This window comes from Oncorhynchus tshawytscha, linkage group LG33 (assembly GCF_018296145.1).
Source record: "Oncorhynchus tshawytscha isolate Ot180627B linkage group LG33, Otsh_v2.0, whole genome shotgun sequence".
Lineage (NCBI taxonomy): Eukaryota > Metazoa > Chordata > Actinopteri > Salmoniformes > Salmonidae > Oncorhynchus > Oncorhynchus tshawytscha.
Genome location: NC_056461.1, coordinates 9,716,776 through 9,736,457, shown reverse-complemented (window position 1 = coordinate 9,736,457; position 19,682 = coordinate 9,716,776). Strand labels below are relative to the sequence as shown.

Genomic DNA, 19,682 nt, shown 5'->3' with positions numbered 1-19,682 from the left:
TATTCCCAACCCCAATTTTGCCTCGGCATATAGAATAGTTTCTCTATAAGCCAATATGTAATTAACAGGCCTATAGTGTCTTGCATTGCAGTGAATGGACTGGGTGGAGTAGAAGGTGCTGCTGGGTAATTAGACCTCAGTCCCCCAACAACAAAAAACACCATATATAGATTCGACAGACCCGACTGAGTATTTCCAACCTCACTTTTACTTTTTACACATAGAATCGATTTCGACGAGCCATTGCTACATGGACCTAGCTTTGTGCATGGGGGCATTGTCATGCTGAAATGGGGAAGGGCCTTCCCCAAACTGTTGCCACAAAGCTGGAAGCACATAATCGTTTATAATGGCATTGCATGCTGTAACGTTAAGGTTTCCCTTCACTGGAACTAAGCGGCCTAGCCCCAACCATGAAAAACAACCCTAGACCATTATTCCTCCTCCACCAAACTTTGCATTTGGCACTATGCATCCGGGCAGGTAGCATTCTCCTGGCTTCTGCCAAACCCAGATTTGTCCGTCAGACTACTGTTTCCACTGCTCCAGAGTCCAAAGGCAGCGAGCTTTACCCCACTCCAGCCGACGCTTGGCGTTGCGCATGGTGATCTTAGGTTTGTGTGCGGCTGCTCAGCCATGGAAGCCCATTTCATGAAGCTCCAGATGAACAGTTATTGTGCTGACTTTGCTTCCAGAGGCAGTTTGGAACTCGGTAGTGAGTGCTGCAACCGAGGACAGACGATTTTTACGCGTTACCCGTTTCAGCACACTGCGGTCCGGTTCTGTGAGCTTGTGTGGCCTATCACTTCGTGGACGAGCCTTTATTGCTCCTAGATGTAGTAACAGCATTTACAGTTGACTGGGGCAGCTCTAAAAGGGAAAGGTGGCATCCTATGACTGTGCCATATTGAAAGACACGGAGGTCTTCAGTAAGGCCATTCTACTGACAATGTTTGTCTATGGAGATTTCATGGCGGTGTGCTCAATTTTATACACCTGTCAGCAACAGGTGTGGCTGAAATAGCCGAATCCACTCATTTGAATGGGTGTCCACATACTTTTGTACATAATGGGTATTCATTTTCTTAAAATTGTATTTCTTTAAATATAGCCTACACAATAGATTTTAACATACCAGTATTGGTGTGTAAACCTTCTAAAGAAATGCTGGTATAAATAATACAATATAAAAAATAAAAGTACATCAAATTATCAATTTATTTTTCCGAAGGTGGTTCCAAACGCGACTCTTATTTTGAAAAGTAATGCACCATTGTGCTGCCAGCATGATATCCCGCTTCTAGGAGAACGGTCATCTCATTTTGTTATACCGTGGACATCGCCTGTGTTTTGATCCCCTTGACAACGCAAATGACGGAAGAGTTTAAGGGACAAAACAGCTGACAAGCTGGCAGTGCTGTAGTTCTATTACCAACAGAGGACGTGCTTTCTCTATTTTAGGTACATTTATCTACTGTTTCTCCGATATGCTGCCAATATTGTATTTCTAACAACACTCCCTCTGCGCGGATTAGTGACGCGGAAGGTGTGGTGAGGTATTAGTGGTTGTGAAGGTTGCACAAGTACCTGTAATGTGCCCACCATTAAGAAAAAATATTGCAGTCTGACTAGTGTAGTATAACTGCAGAAAACACCACGTCCAAAATAACCGTTTTTTTAACCAAAATATAACTGCCTGTAACTCGGGCCCTGAAGCAAGGATATGCATATTATTGATACCATTTGAAAGGAAACACGTTGAAGTTTGCAGAAATGTGAAATTCATGTAGGAGAATATAACACATTAGATCTGGTAAAAGATAATACAAAGAAAAAAATGTGTTTTCTTTTTGTTGTTCCATTATCTTCGAAATGCAAGAGAAACGTCACAATGCATTATTTCAGGTTAGGCGCAATTTCAAATTTGGTCACTAGATGGCAGCAGTGTATTTGCTAAGTTTTAGACTGATCCAATGAACCATTATATATCTGTTCAAAATGTTGTGTCAAGTCTGCCCAAATGTGCCTAATTGGTTTATTGATACATTTTCAAGTTCATAACTGTGCACTCTCCTCAAACAATAGCATTGTATTCTTTCACTGTAATAGCTATTATAAATTGAACAGTGTAGTTAGATTACCAATCACTTAAGCTTTCTGCACCTAACAGATATGTCTATGTACTGGGAAATGTTCTTGTTACCTACAACCTCATGCATCCTGTAGAGAATAACTGCAGTTCAACTGCAGTACACTTTTATATTTTTTTCATGGCTTGCCTTTAGCAGCAACTTAGGGTACTAGGGGCTAACTAGCCCCCCTAAGAACAATGTCTAATTGCTGACACAAAAAAAAGCACATTTTGGAGAAAAAAAATGTGGATGTGGATGAAGATCATGCTTCGGCGAATAAACTACAAAGGGAAATAAATGTTTTTGTTATTTCATGGGGGGTGCCAGTTACCCCGGTACTACGACAGAAGATTATGGCATAGGGTTTCACACAAGTGTGTTAAAATCCTAATCAGTTTTTATTTAGAAATGATTTAGTAAGTAATACCTAAAAGCTAAATCTAGTTGTCTTATTTGAATGATTTAAATTAAATATGGGGGATAAATGGTGTTGCACATGTCACCATTAACATCCGCACGATGGGGAGATTTGATGTAAAGTCCCTCTTTTTAACTCACATGCACATTCATTTACTTTGTTCTTTCTGTGTTATTCCTTTTCCATACAATCCATTATGTACAATTGCACTAAATCTCAGCAGTCTTAAAAAAGGCCATTCAGGACCACAAGGTTTTCAATTGTTGTTTTTAATTCATGAAAAATATGAATTGGAATATAACATTGGAATGGAATATAACCAATAACATTAAATAACATTGGAATATAACATTTAATAACAATAACTAACTAACTCAGTGTAACATTGATGTGGCAACTCTCTTATGCTCTGCTATTGCACCATCCTAGGTCACAAATAAAGCTATCCCCAGTCAAATTGGAGCACAACTCATGAGCCCACCTTCTGCACTGCTCAAGCCTAATCCAGCCCCCACCTGTGACTGAAAACAGGGGGAGAGATGCCAATTGAAAAGTTCCCTCTTAAAACCATAGCTAGCTATATAACATAAAATGCTGTGTAAATTAGCTAAAAGTGGATTACTTATCTTAAGGCTTTTCTACTGGTATATTTAAAAAATCATTATATAAATATCTATAAAAGTTGTGACGAAACAGAGGAAAAGTATTGTTGAGCAAGAGCAGTGGCAGCCAGGGAAATGGTTGGGGAAAGAATTTGGTGACATCTTGTGGTCTTAATGTGATTTACGGGGGGCACTTACCCCACCCTTTGTATCCTACCTGTGATGCCGCTGCCGGTGCACCTGGGCGCACCTGTATTCGTTTGGTCGGTTACTGTAGGCCTAAACTGACAGATCGAACGCTTTAGCCTAGCCTACTTTATCCCACTTTTGAAACAAGTTTATGTTAGGGTAGGGTAGGCTACTGCGTTTTTAGATCGGTATTTGGTAAGAAACACTTTCCCATTTTATGGAATCTATCTCCGCATGAGAACGAGAACCAGGCTATGCGCATCATCAGTAGAATGGATGGTAGTTAAATCTGTCATTGCAGACGGATGGTTTGAATAAGGTAAAGGCGAAAGTTGTTCCAGTCCGCATCACTCTGCAACAATGGAAATAGATAGTATGGCGGCAAACAGCGCACTCATCAGTGCCAGGGAAGGTAAGAAAGATATAGGAAAAACTACTTCTTCCATTACCATATAGAAGCAAGAAAACATTTTCTTCGGGAAAACATTTTTTCTTCTAGTTGTCACTTGTCAACATGTCTGTCTTTATGCATTCGTTTTATTTAACCATGGAAGTCAGTAATGATGCGTCTACAGTTAGTTGTACAGTATCTTCGTCTAAAAAGTTTAGAAAAACATAGCCTATTTACACCTCTGTTACAATGCTGTGTTGCCACATATGAGTAGGGGGGTTACAGTAGGCTACAGGCAGTGACGATTTTAGCATGTACATCTTGGTGGGGTAAATTAAAAACGTATTTTTTTTGCCAGCAAAGCCACTACACAACACTAAACAATACATTCATTGCACTATAAAGGTGACCACGAACTGTTAGGGCCTGCATAAAGCTGTCCCAACAGCAGAGTTTTCTTTTCAACACAATGAAGTGAAGGAGCCTTGTCTGGCAGCGAAACAGTTCATTCCAGTTCATTCAGACTCATTACACTGCCTTTAAAAATAAAAAAAACATAGCTGATATGGATTACTTGTTTAAACAAATGTGGTTTCTACTGACAATTCAGATGTACAAACCCTGGCATAAGGGAACGACGAGTGGAAAAGAGCCCATCCACCATTTCGAATTAAGCCATTATAATGAGCGAACTAGGACAGACGGAGTCAATGTAAATATTTGACCAGAACTTTTGAAATGTACAGTGACAGAACTCAGAATATGGACAGTTCTAGAATATGGACAGTTCTTACATTTTTCTCCCTGTACACCAAGTCAGAACCGTAGAATAAATCAAATCAAACTTTGTCACATGTGCCAAATACAAAAGCCGATTAATCGGAATGGCCGATTAATTAGGGACGATTTCAGGTTTTCATAACAATCGACAAATCGGCGCCCAAAAATACCGATTTCCGATTCTTATGAAAACTTGAAATCGGCCCAAATTAATCGGCCATTCCGATTAATCGGTCGACCTCTACTTGTAAGTAAGAATTTCACGGTAAGGTCTACAGTTTTTGTATTTGGCACATGTGACAAAGTTTGATTTGATTTATTCTACGGTTCTGACTTTTTAAAATGTATTTTAAAAAACAAACCTTTATTAAACTAGGCAAGTCAGTTAAGAACACATTCTTATTTTCAATGATGGCCTAGTAACGGTGGGTTAACTGCCTTGTTCAGGGGCAGAACAACAGATTTTCACTTTGTCAGCTCGAGGGATCCAATCTTGCAACCTTACAGTTAACTAGTCCAACGCAATAACGACCTGCCTCTCTCTCATTGCACTCCACAAGGAGACTGCCTGTTACGCGAATGCAGTAAACCAAGGTAAGTTGCTAGCTAGCATTAAACTTATCTTATAAAAAACAATCAATCATAATCACTAGTTAACTACACATGGTTGATGATATTACTAGATATTATCTAGCGTGTCCTGCGTTGCATATAATCTGACTGAGCATACAAGCATACAAGTATCTAAGTATCTGACTGAGCGGTGGTAGGCAGAAGCAGGCGCGTAAACATTCATTCAAACTGCACTTTTGTGTGTTTTGACAGCAGCTCTTTGTTGTGTGTCAAGCATTGCGCTGTTTATGACTTCAAGCTTATCAACTCCCAAGATGAGGCTCGTGTAACCGAAGTGAAATGGCTAGCTAGTTAGCGCGCAATAATTGTCGTTGTGTTGCTGGTTCAAGCAAAGGGAGGAGCGAGGAGAGGGACGGAAGCTACAGTGGGGCAAAAAAGTATTTAGTCAGCCACCAATTGTGCAAGTTCTCCCACTTAAAAATATGAGAGAGGCCTGTAATTGTCATCATAGGTACACTTCAATTATGACATACAAAATGAGAGAGAAAAAATCCAGAAAATCACATCGTAGGATTTTTAATGAATTTATTTGCAAATTATGGTGGAAAATAAGTATTTGGTCACCTACAAACAAGCAAGATTTCTGGCTCTCACAGACCTGTAACTTCTTCTTTAAGAGGCTCCTCTGTCCTCCACTCGTTACCTGTATTAATGGCACCTGTTTGAACTTCTTATCAGTATAAAAGACACCTGTCCACAACCTCAAACAGTCACACTCCAAACTCCACTATGGCCAAGACCAAACAGCTGTCAAAGGACAAAGTATGTAGGGTGCCAGAGAGATATGTATACCGTAGTTAAGAAAGTAATACTAAGTGTATGTTGTGTAGTAAGCTTGTTAGTAAGCCCATGTGCCTCACCCTAATCATTTGGTCTGTTTTCACCAACGCGGTATTGTAAACACATCGTTTGTGGCCGGTGTGCTGCTTTGACAGTGCTACTGATAGTAGTGGTGGTGTTTGGCTTGTACGTGCAAATTCAGCACACACAACCTTCTATAATAGAATTGTGTTATTTGGCCTGTCAAATGAAAAGCTTATTTAACGCGTCAAATCGTGTTATATGACGTGTATCCTTTTCGACACACAAAGACCCAAACGGCGTTCAATGTGCCTCACCCTAATCATTTAGTCTGTTTTCACCTTTTCATTTCACCTACTGTTCTAACTTGGTGGTGCACGTGTAGCCTATAACATGTTTTAGAGAAATGTAATCATCGAATATTGTAAGAGCTTTCAGTGTCTGTTTATAGGCCCCCTATATTTATCGTACGGTTCTGACCTGTTGTACAGGGAGTACACTGTAAGAACGGCCCATGTTCTGAATTCTGTCGCTGTACATTTCAAAAGTGCTGAACAAATAGTTATATTGACTACGTCCGTCGTCCCTCGCTCATGAATGTCTTAATCGAAATTACGGATTGCCATATCAGCTATGTTTTTTTTAAAGGCAGTAAATGAGGCTGAATGAACTGTTTCGCTGCCAGACAAGGCTCTGTTGATAGCCAGGTGTAGCAGCGGTAAGGTGCCGGGACTGCTGTTGGGACTCTGCTGCTGGGACAGTTTTATGTAGGCCCTAACATTTTGTGGGCCCCGTTTGTCACCGTTATAGTGCAATTAATGTATTGTTTAGTGTTGTGTTGTGTTGTTGTGTGTAGTGGCTTGGTTGGCATGCATCCCACATTTTTGGTTTGTTTTCCCCACCAAGCATAGATAATAAACAGCGAGTAGCAGTGGTGTAAAAACAAATGGGGGGGTCAATGTAAATACTCTAGGTGGTCATTTGATTAATTTTTCAGCAGTCTTATGGCTTGGTGGCATATAAGCAGACAATGAAAGCTCTTACGATATTCAATGATTACATTTCTCTAAAACAGTCTATAGGCTACATGGGCACCATCAAGTCAAATTAAATCAAACTTTATTTGCCACATGCGCCGAATACAACAAGTGTAGACTTTACTGTGAACTTTTTACTTACAAGTCCTTAACCAACAGTGCAGTTCAAGGTGAAAATATTTACCAAGTAGGCTAAAATAAAATGTTATAATAAAAAGTAACACAATAAGAATAACGAGGCTATATACAGGGGTCACCGGTACCGAGTCAGTATGTAGGTGGGGGCGAAGTAATTATGTAACGCTTGTCGTTAAAGGAAGACCAAGGTGCAGCGTGGAAGGCGTACATTTTCTTTTGAAATGTTCCACCAAAAACAATAAACAACTCAACAAACGTAAAGCTTGGAGTGCAAACACATGCAACACACAAAGACAAGATCCCACAACAGAAGGTGGGAAAAAGGGCTGCCTAAGTATGATCCCCAATCAGAGACAACGATAGACAGCTGCCTCTGATTGGGAACCATACTCGGCCAACAAAGAAATATAAACATAGTTTTCCCACCCTCGTCACACCCTGACCTACCAAATAGAGAATTTAAAGGATCTCTAAGGTCAGGGCGTGACAGACTATACATAGATAACAAACAACAGCGAGTAGCAGCAGTCTAGAAAAGGGGGTGGGGGGGTCAATGTAAATTGTCCGATGGCTATTTTTGTGATTTGTTCAGCAGTCTAATGGTGTGGGGGTAGAAGCTGTTGAGGAGCCTTTTGGTCCTAGACTTGGCCCTCTGGTACCGCTTGCAGTGTGGTGGCAGAGAAAACAGTCTATAACTTGGGTGATTGGAGTCTCCGACAATTTTATGGGCTTTCCTCTGACCTATTATATAGGTCCTGGATGGTAGGATGCTTGGCCCCATTCGCACTACCCTCTGTTAGAGGTCGACCGATTATGATTTTTCAATGCCAATACCGATACCGATTATTGGAGGACCAAAAAAGCCGATACCGATTACTTGCCCAATTTAAAAATATTTATATTTGTAATAATGACAATTACAACAATACTGAATGAACACTTATTTTAACTTGATATAATACATCAATAAAATCAATTTAGCCTCAAATAAAATGAAACATGTTCAATTTGGTTTAAATAATACAAAAACAAAGTGTTGGAGAAGAAAGTAAAAGTGCAATATGTGCCATGTAAAAAAGCTAACGTTTAAGTTCCTTGCTCATTACATGAGAACATATGAAAGCTGGTGGTTCCTTTTAACAGGAGTCTTCAATATTCCCAGGTAAGAAGTTTTAGGTTGTAGTTATTATAGGACAATTTCTCTCTATACGATTTGTATTTCATATACCTTTGACTATTGGATGTTCTTATAGGCACTTTAGTATTGCCAGTGTAACCGTATAGCTTCCGTCCCTCTCCTCGCCCCTCCCTGGGCTCGAACCAGGAATACATCGACAACAGCCACCCTCGAAGCAGCGTTACCCATCGCTCCACAAAAGCCGCGGCCCTTGCAGAGCAAGGGGAACAACCACTCCAAGTGTCAGAGCGAGTGATGTTTGAAACGCTATTAGCGCGCACCCCGCTAACTAGCTAGCCATTTCACATCGGTTACACCAGCCTAATCTCGGGAGTTGATAGGCTTGAAGTCATAAACAGCTCAATGCTTGAAGCACAGCAACGAGTTGCTGGCAAAACGCACGAAAGTGCTGTTTGAATGAATGCTTATGAGCCTGCTGGTGCTTACCATCGCTCAGTCAGACTGCTCTATCAAACCATAGACTTAATTATAACATAATAACACACAGAAATACGAGCCTTATGTCATTAATATGGTCGAATTCCGGAAACTATCATCTCAAAAACAAGACGTTTATTCTTTCAGTGAAATACGGAACCGTTCTGTATTTTATCTAACGGGTGGCATCCATAAATCTAAATATTCCTGTTACATTGCACAACCTTCAATGTTATGTCATAATTACGCAAAATTAGGCGGCCCAAACTGTTGCATATACCCTGACTCTGCGTGCAATGAACTCAAGAGAAGTGACACAATTTCACCTGGTTAATATTGCCTGCTAACCTGGATTTCTATTAGCTAAATATGCAGGTTTTGTCAGATATACAGTGCCTTGCGAAAGTATTCGGCCCCCTTGAACTTTGCGACCTTTTGCCACATTTCAGGCTTCAAACATAAAGATATAAAACTGTATTTTTTTGTGAAGAATCAACAACAAGTGGGACACAATCATGAAGTGGAACGACATTTATTGGATATTTCAAACTTTCTTAACAAATCAAAAACTGAAAAATTGGGCGTGCAAAATTATTCAGCCCCTTTACTTTCAGTGCAGCAAACTCTCTCCAGAAGTTCAGTGAGGATCTCTGAATGATCCAATGTTGACCTAAATGACTAATGATGATAAATACAATCCACCTGTGTGTAATCAAGTCTCTGTATAAATGCACCTGCACTGTGATAGTCTCAGAGGTCCGTTAAAAGCGCAGAGAGCATCATGAAGAACAAGGAACACACCAGGCAGGTCCGAGATACTGTTGTGAAGAAGTTTAAAGCCGGATTTGGATACAAAAAGATTTCCCAAGCTTTAAACATCCCAAGGAGCACTGTGCAAGCGATAATATTGAAATGGAAGGAGTATCAGACCACTGCAAATCTACCAAGACCTGGCCGTCCCTCTAAACTTTCAGCTCATACAAGGAGAAGACTGATCAGAGATGCAGCCAAGAGGCCCATGATCACTCTGGATGAACTGCAGAGATCTACAGCTGAGGTGGGAGACTCTGTCCATAGGACAACAATCAGTCGTATATTGCACAAATCTGGCCTTTATGGAAGAGTGGCAAGAAGAAAGCCATGTCTTAAAGATATCCATAAAAAGTGTCGTTTAAAGTTTGCCACAAGCCACCTGGGAGACACACCAAACATGTGGAAGAAGGTGCTCTGGTCAGATGAAACCAAAATTGAACTTTTTGGCAACAATGCAAAACGTTATGTTTGGCGTAAACGCAACACAGCTCATCACCCTGAACACACCATCCCCACTGTCAAACATGGTGGTGGCAGCATCATGGTTTGGACCTGCTTTTCTTCAGCAGGGACAGGGAAGATGGTTAAAATTCATGGGAAGATGGATGGAGCCAAATACAGGACCATTCTGGAAGAAAACCTGATGGAGTCTGCAAAAGACCTGAGACTGGGACGGAGATTTGTCTTCCAACAAGACAATGATCCAAAACATAAAGCAAAATCTACAATGGAATGGTTCAAAAATAAACATATCCAGGTGTTAGAATGGCCAAGTCAAAGTCCAGACCTGAATCCAATCGAGAATCTGTGGAAAGAACTGAAAACTGCTGTTCACAAATGCTCTCCATCCAATCTCACTGAGTTCGAGCTGTTTTGCAAGGAGGAATGGGAAAAAATTTCAGTCTCTCGATGTGCAAAACTGATAGAGACATACCCCAAGCGACTTACAGCTGTAATCGCAGCAAAAGGTGGCGCTACAAAGTATTAACTTAAGGGGGCTGAATAATTTTGCACGCCCAATTTTTCAGTTTTTGATTTGTTAAAAAAGTTTGAAATATCCAATAAATGTCGTTCCACTTCATGATTGTGTCCCACTTGTTGTTGATTCTTCACAAAAAAATACAGTTTTATATCTTTATGTTTGAAGCCTGAAATGTGGCAAAAGGTCGCAAAGTTCAAGGGGGCCGAATACTTTCGCAAGGCACTGTATGTGTATAGGTGGCAGGGAAGTCAGGCGCAGGAGAGTCAAACGGAGTGTAAAATGGAGTCTTTTAATAATGTCCAAGTAACATGCTCCATAACACTAAATAGAAACATGAATATAAACAAATATGGGTACGAAGACCCGTCGCGCACCTATACAACAAAAAACACTACACTGACAATAAACAATCTCTGACAAAGACATGAGGGGAAACAGAGGGTTAAATACACAACAGGTAATGAATGGGATTGAAAACAGGTGTGTGGGAAGACAAGACAAAACCAATGGAAAATGAAAAATGGATCAATGATGGCTAGAAGACCGGTGACGTCGAACGCCGAGCACCGCCCGAACAAGGAGAGGCAACGACTTCGGCCGAAGTCGTGACAGGTTTAAAAATATGTACTTCTGTGTATTGATTTTAAGAAAGGCATTGATGTTCATGGTTAGGTACAGTCGTGCAACGATTGTGCTTTTTTCGCAAATGCGCTTTTGTTAAATCATCCCGTGTTTGTCGAAATTGGCTGTCTTTGTTAGGAAGAAATAGTATTCACAGAGTTCACAACGAGCCAGGTTAGCAGGCAATATTAACTAAATATGCAGGATTAAAAATATATACTTGTGTATTGATTTTAAGAAAGGCATTGATGTTTATGGTTAGGTACACATTGGAGCAAGACAGTCCTTTTTCGTGAATACGCACCGCATCGATTATATGTAACGCAGGACACGCTAGATAAACTAGTAATATCATCAACCATGTGTAGTTAATTTGTGATTATGATTGATTGATTGTTTTTTATAAGATAAGTTTAATGCTAGCTCGCAACTTACCTTGGCTTCTTACTGCATTCGTGTAACGGGCAGTCTCCTCGTGGAGTGCAATGTAATCAGGTGGTTAAAGCGTTGAACTAGTTAACTGTAAGGTTGAAAGATCGAATCCCGGAGCTAACAAGGTAAAAATCTGTCATTATGCCCATGAACAAGGCAGTTAACTCACCGTTCCTAGGCCGCCATTGAAAATAAGAATGTGTTCTTAACTTACTTGCCTAGTTAAATAAAGGATAAATAATTTAACCAGCAAGTTGAGAACAAGTTCTCATTTACAATTGCAACCTGGCCAAGATAAAGCAAAACAGTTCGACACATACAACAACACAGAGTTACACATGGAGTAAAACAAACATACAGTCAATAATAGAATAGAAAAATAAGTCTATATACAATGTGAGCAAATGAGGTGAGATAAGGGAAGTAATGGCAAAAAAAGGCCATGGTGGCAAAGTAAATACAATATAGCAAGTAAAACACTGGAATGGTAGATTTGCAGTGGAAGAATGTGCAAAGTAGAAATAATGGGGTGCAAAGGAGCAAATTAATTAAATACAGTAGGGGAAGAGGTAGTTGTTTGGACTAAATTATAGATGGGCTATGTACAGGTGCAGTAATCTGTGAGCTGCTCTGACAGCTGGTGCTTAAAGCTAGTGAGGGAGATAAGTGTTTCCAGTTTCAGAGATGTTTGTAGTTCGTTCCAGTCATTGGCAGCAGAGAACTGGAATGAATGAACAGCATTCTCACATAGGTGTTCCTTTTGTCCAGGTGAGATAGGGCAGTGTGGAGTGCGATTGAGATTGTGTCATCTGTGGATCTATTGGGGTGGTATGCAAATAGGAGTGGGTCTAGGGTGCCCGGGAGGATGTTGTTGTTGTGAGCCATGACCAGCCTTTCAAAGCACTTCATGGCTACCGATGTGAGTGCTACGGGGCAGTAATCGTTTAGGCAGGTTACCTTCGCTTCCTTGGGCGCAGGGACTATGGTGGTCTGCTTGAAACATGTAGGTATTACAGATCGGTCAGGGAGAGGTTGAAAATGTCAGTGAAGACACTTGACAGTTGGTCCGCGCATGCTTTGAGTACACGTCCTGGTAATTCGTCTGGCCCAGCGGCTTTGTGAATGTTGACCTGTTTAAAGGTTTTGTTCACATCGGCTACCGAGAGCATTATCACACAGTCATCCAGAACAGCTGGTGCTCTCGTGCATGCTTAAGTGTTGCTTGCCTCGAAGCAAGCATAAAAGGCATTTAGCTCGTCTGGTAGGCTCGCATCACTGGGCAGCTCGCGTCTGGGTTTCCCTTTGTAGTCCGTAATAGTTTTCAAGCCCTGCCACATCCGACGAGTGTCAGAGCTGGTGTAAGTAGGATTCAATCTTGATCCTGTATTGACGCTTTGCTTGTTTGATGGTTCATCTGAAGGCATAGCGGGATTTCTTATAAGCATCCGGATTAGTCTCCCACTCCTTGAAAGCGGCAGCTCTAGCCTTTAGCTCGATGCGGATGTTGCCTGTAATCCATGGCTTCTGGTTGGGATATGTATGTACAGTCACTGTGGGGACGACGTCATTGATGCACATATTGATGAAGCCGATGACTGAGGTGGTGTATTCCTCAATGCCATTGGATGAATCCTGGAACATATTCCAGTCTGTGCTAGAAAAACAGTCCTGTAGTGTAGCATCTGACCACTTCCGTATTGACTGAGTCACTGGTACTTCCTGCTTTAGTTTTTGCTTGTAAGCAAGAATCAGGAGGACAGAATTATGCTCAGATTTGCCAAATGGAGGGCGGGGGAGAGCACCAGCTGTTATTGACAAAAAGACACGCACCCCTCGTCTTACCAGAGGTAGCGTCTCTGTTCTGCCGGTGCATGGGAAATCCTGCTAGCTCTATATTTTCCACATCTTCGTTCAGCCATGTCTCGGTGAAACACAAGATGTTACAGTTTTTAATGTCCCGTTGGTAGGATAATCTTAATATTGGGTCATCCATTTTATTTTCCAATGATTGCACATTAGCAAGAAGAATGGAAGGCATTGGAAGTTTACTCGTTCGCCTCCGGGTTCTCAGAACCCGCGTCCCCTTTTCCGGCGTCTTTTCTTCACGCAAAAAGGCATGGATCTGGGCCTGTTCCAGTGAATGCAGGATTTCATTCACGTTGGACTCGTTAAAAGAAAAAGTTTCTTCCAGTCCGCGATGAGTAATCACTTTTCTGATGTCCAGAAGTTATTTTCAGTTACAGTGCCTTGCGAAAGTATTCGGCCCCCTTGAACTTTGCGAGTTCTGGAGAGAGTTTGCTGCACTGAAAGTAAAGGGGCTGAATAATTTTGCACGCCCAATTTTTCAGTTTTTGATTTGTTAAAAAAGTTTGAAATATCCAATAAATGTCGTTCCACTTCATGATTGTGTCCCACTTGTTGTTGATTCTTCACAAAAAAATACAGTTTTAAATCTTTATGTTTGAAGCCTGAAATGTGGCAAAAGGTCGCAAAGTTCAAGGGGGCCGAATACTTTCGCAAGGCACTGTTTAAGAGACTGTAGCAGCAACATTTATGTACACAATAAGTTCAAAAATAAGTTACACAAAACGCAAAAAAAAAAAACTAAATAGCACAAATGGTTTGGAGAATGTAAAACGTGTTCTTCAGTGCATCTTAACAGTTACAACAGTCAGAACAGTAGGCCAAATTATGAGGTAGGAAAGGGACCAAATTATTAGGGTGAGGCACTTGGGCTACTAACAGTTTACTACACAACATACACTCAGTATTACTTTCAGTGTACATATTTCCCTGGCATATTACATCATTTATGCAGCAGCATACAATACATTTTTGGACTCACCTTGTGGTGTTGTTGTCACGACTTCTGCCGAAGTTGGTTCTTCTCCTTGTTCGGGTGGCGTTCGAAGTCGCCGACCTTCTAGCCATCGCTGATCCTCTTTTCATTTTCCTTTGGTTTTGTCTTGTCTTGTACCACACCTGGTTTCAATCCCATACATTACATGTTGTGTATTTAACCCTCTATTCCCCCTCATTGTCCTTGTCGGTGATTGTTTCTTTGTAAACTATGTGCAAGATATGTTCTGGTGTGCGACGGGTTTTGAACCCACTTGTATTATTTTGTATATTTTGGTTTTCGGTTGTGCTTCACTTGAACAGGAAGGTGGCGCGGCGGTCCTGCTTGTGGGCTCTAGACAGAGGCCCGAAATCCTGACTTGGAATTCCGAGTTGGATGACTGTTCAAAATTATTTCCCGTATTTTCCCAGTCTGAGCTAGTTTTATCCGAGTTCCCAGTTGTCTTGAACTCACTGAAGTCTGAGATTTCCCAGTTGCGAGTTTCCAGTTGTTTTGAACGCGGCAGAAGTCATGCTGGATTGACAGCATGGCCAATGTATTAAAACTTTTCTGGCCCATGGCATTACCCCCCTTTTTTATAACCAAGTGGTAGTTATGAACTTGTCTTATCGCTGCAACTCCCCTACGGATTTCTTCTTGACTCACTGCTCACTTAACCCGGAAGCCAGCCGCACCAATGTGTTGGAAGAAACACTGTCGAACTGACGACCAAAGTCAGCTTGCAGGCCACTGGCCCCCCACAAGCAGTCGCTAGAGCATGATGAGACAAAGAAATCCTGGCCAACCAAACCCTCTCCTAACCCGGACAACGCTGGGCCAATTGTGCGCCGCCTCATTGGTCTCCGGGTCACAGCCGGCTGAGACACACCCTGGGATCAAACCCGGGGCTGCGGTGGCGCCTCAGCACTCATTGTTGAATTTGCGATTTCCAAGTTGTTGTGTAATGTTTATGTCCAATGGCCAATAGGCACCGATATGTTTTATCTATAATTTATAGGGTTATAGGGTTGAAAAAGATTTGCCAGTAGATTGCCTACTTGATGCATGACTGCTTGTCTAGCTTGCTCGCAAAGATTTTGAAAGTGTGATGACATGGTCAGTCCAATCAAAGCCACGGTAGATATAACGTGATTTGACATAATTTTATCAGTGGCCAATGACCTTGAGCCTTCTTGGACGGGCACTTCTAATGTAGGTCTATGGCAGCACCCAAGTGGCTTGAATTTTCTAGGTCTACATTTTGCGGCGACGTGTCCCCATGAGTGACAGAACACTGAGCCAATCACGGCGCAACTAGAGAACATTACCAACCTCTACACACCATATTTTCCGCTGGCTACCCCACCACAGAAGCACTGAGTTAGGCTGAAACACCTGTATTTTGGAGCTGCCTTACTCAAGAAAGCTAAAAGATACAAATGTTTGTATGCAGCTTTTGTAAACTGATATGTGACACGTATTAATACCAAAATTACATGCAAAAAAATCTATATATTATTAGTTTTTAGTTAAACATGACCCTGAATAATACGTCGCCACTGGCTACAGGCCATGCCCTGCTTTGTGGGAGATTGCAGTGCAAACGCTTGGACACAGCTACTTATTCAAGGGTTTTTCTTTATTTTTACTATTATCTACATTGTAGAATAATAGTGAAGACATCAAAACTATGAAATAACACATATGGAGTCATGTAGTAACCAAAAGAATTGTTAAACATATCATGTTTTAGGGAAGATCCAGATGCAGACAGTGTCGAAGTAACAAAAGTTTATTACTAGAACAGGTGGCAGGCAAAACAACAGGTCAAGGGCAGGCTGAGGTCAGTAATCCTGATCAGAGTCCAAAAGGTACAGAACGGCAGGCAGTCTCAGAGTCAGGGCAGGCAGAGGTCAATAATCCAGTGTGGTGTGACAAGGTACAGAACGGCATGGTCAAAAGGCTCATGGTCAGGGCAGGCAGAATGGTCAAACCGGGAAAACAGGAACTAGAAATGGACAAGAGCAAGGGTAAACATGCTGGTAGGCTAGACGAACAAAACAAACTGGCAACAGACAAACAGAGAACACAGGTGTAAATACACTGGGGATAATGGGGAAGATGGGTGACACCTGGAGGGGGGGTGGAGACAAGCACAAAGACAGGTGTAACAGATCAGGGTGTGACAGTAACCTCCCTCTAGGGGCGCCACCTGGCGTCTATCTGGGCACATGAGTGGTTGACCGGGGTGCCGGCGTTGGAAATCCTGGGTCCAGGATGTCCCTAGCGGGGGATTCTAGACACATGAAAAGTTGGATGTATAAGGAGGGTACGGGGCAACAGAAGACGAACAGCAGAGGGGCTAATGACCTTGGAGATGGGGAAAGGACCGATAAACCCGAGGGGAAAGCTTGCGGGACTCCACCCGCTCTTGCTCAGGGAAGAGTGGGGTTTGATAACCCAGGGAACACTCAAAGGGAAAGAGACCCGTGGCAGAGCAAGGAAAGGTGTTACAGGCGTATTCGACCCACACTAGTTGCTGGCTCCAGGTGGTGGGGTTGGCGGAGACCAGGCAGTGAAGAGTCGTCTCCAAGTCTTGGTTGGCTCGCTCCGACTGGCCGTTGGACTAGGGGTGGAACCCGGAGGATATGCTGGCCGACGACCCAATGAGTGTGCCGACCACCTTTCAGAAGCGGGGCGAGAATTATTATATATTTTTTATTTAACATTTATTAAACTATGCAAGTCAGTTAAGAACATATTCTTATTTACAATGACGGCCTACCCAGTCGGACACCATGTCCAATGGGAGTCCATGGATCCGGAAGATGTGCTGCACCATGAGCTGGGCCGTCTCTTTGGCAGAGGGTAGCTTGGGGAGAGGAATGAAGTGGGCAGTTCTGGAAAACCGGTCCACTACTGTCAGAATGGCGATGTTGCCATCAGACGGGGGAGACCCGTGACAAAGTCCAGGGATATGCGAGACCAGGGACGGGGAGGGACAGGCTGAGGTTGAAGGTAACCAGCCGGAGCTTGCTGAGGAGTCTTGTTCTGCGCACAGATCGTGCATGCGGCAACGAATGCAGAGACGTCAGGGCCACTAAAAGCGTGGTCGCACAAAGGCCAAGGTTTAGCGGGAGCCTGGGTGGCAGGGCAAGCCTGGAGGAGTGGGCCCACTCCAGGACCGAGGAGTGGGCCCACTCCAGGACCGAGGAGCGGACCACGTCAGGACCGAGGAGTGGGCCCACTCCAGGACCGAGGAGCGGACCACGTCAGGACCGAGGAGTGGGCCCATTCCAGGACCGAGGAGCGGACCACGTCAGGACCGAGGACTGGGCCCACTCCAGGACCGAGGAGCGGACCACGTCAGGAACAAACATCCGGTTATCTGGGCCTCCCCCCAGGGTTCTGCTGGGAATGCTGAGCCTCACGAACCTGCTTCCCTATTCCCCAGCTGAACGCAATCGGCAGGCACGAGGTGGGAAGGATGGTCTCGGGTTCCGGGGTTGTAGCCGTGGGGCTATAGCGGCGTGACAGAGCATCCAGCTTGGCATTCTTGGATCCCAGTCAGTATGAGAGGGAGAAGTTGAACCGGGAGAAAAGCAGGGCGCCACTAGCCTGCCTAGAATTGAGACGCTTGGCGGGGAGGAGATAATCCAGGTTCTTGTAGTCGGTCCAAACAATGAACGGATGTTCCACCCTCTTCCAGCCAGTGCCTCCACTCCTCCAACGCCATCTTCACCGTGAGGAGCTCATGATTCCCCACATCGTAGTTCCTCTCCATGGCATAGAGGCGATGGGAGAAGGCGGCGCAGGGATGTAACTTGAGGTCCAGGGCAGAATACTGGGACAGGAAAGTCCCCCACTCCAACATCATAACAAAATTTGGAAAAAGTCAAGGGGTACTGAATACTTTCCGAATGCACCATGTTCTTCAGACTTTTACTGAAGCAATTGTTGATATCTTGAAAACGATGGGTTCTAGCTAAGATTCTCTTGGAGAATATATGCTGAAATACATTTGTCATATATGGCAGTTCTGGGTTTTTTTAGATGGAAAGATAAGTGTCCTTTTCAAATGCAAAATATTCTGACGTCACCCAGTGTCCAGAGAAGTGAATTGGCAGTATAGGCACGTCTATGGTCTTATTTGCATACTTTGTTACAATATTTCAGAAACATTTAAATATTTTTAAATGTTTTATTTAACTGGTAAAGGTACATTTTTAAATACATCAAGAGAAAAAAAGGACCTATTAGGGTGTGGTGCCTGGCAGTCTATTACCCAGGGTACATGTTAAGTATGCAATCCTAATATACTATGCCTTCGACAGGACTTTTTAAAAACATTCCAAATGACAACAAATGTGTTGTGATAGATTTTTATCAAGAAATGTTTAAGATTCGAATGTCTATTTCAGACACAGTACTAATGGAAATGACACGTTTCTTTTCATTATTGTTTTTGTGTTCAACCACGCCTTTCCTTCCAACTGACCATGCATGTTTTGACCTAAGGTCTACGAACTCAGACTTTTGCTAATTAGTTCAGTCTGCCCAAAAAGTGTGTATATTTCATGTAACATACATAACGCTTCTTATTTGCTTTTTCTCCAACATCCGCTTTTTGGGGTATACCCTCCCCAAGGGGTACCAGTGGAGGCTGTTCATTACCACGAGTCTGTCCTCCCCAATTAAGGTGCCACCAACCTCCTGTGGTAGGCACACACATCAAAAGATGACTTTATATTTTGTTTTTCCATTCTGTGAGACATTAATGTTGGGATTTTGCGTGAGGTCACAAAACAGGTTGGACTCCTCTCTAGATTCCATCTGTCAATGACATCATCAGTAGGGGACACCTGTAAGCAGGACACAGCTATTTTTTACACTGTGAGTGTGTGTTTTTTTGGTTTTACTGTTCTTGTGGGGACCAGAATTTTCAGACAAGTGGGGACATTTTGCTGGTCCCCACAAAGAAAAAGGCTATTTTAGGCTTAGGGGTTAGGTTTAGGGTTTGGTTTACAATTAGTGTTAGAATTAGGGTTAAGGGTTAAGGTTAGGGAAAATAGAATTTTGAATGGGAATCAATGGTTTGGTCTCCGCAAGGACTGTAAAACAAACGTGTGTGTGTAGGATGCAGTGCTACTGTATGTGGACCCATAGGCTTTGTTCCTGCTCCTAGACCTATTTATAGATCTCTCTTTTGGAATGGATGGATGCCAGGGCTGGAACCTGATTGACAAGGAAACTACACAT

At 42.6% G+C, this 19,682-nt stretch overlaps 1 protein-coding gene across 1 annotated transcript in view; it reads left to right on the top strand.

Moving 5' to 3' along the window:
• The first annotated feature begins 3,377 nt into the window (after positions 1-3,377).
• LOC112230874 (G protein-coupled receptor kinase 5) overlaps positions 3,378-19,682 on the top strand; it is a 35,602-nt gene continuing 19,297 nt past the window's right edge. The window contains exon 1 of the mRNA XM_024397215.2: positions 3,378-3,753. Coding sequence (XP_024252983.1) covers positions 3,702-3,753 — 52 coding nt within the window. The 5' untranslated portion in view covers positions 3,378-3,701. The remainder of the gene's footprint in view (positions 3,754-19,682) is intronic.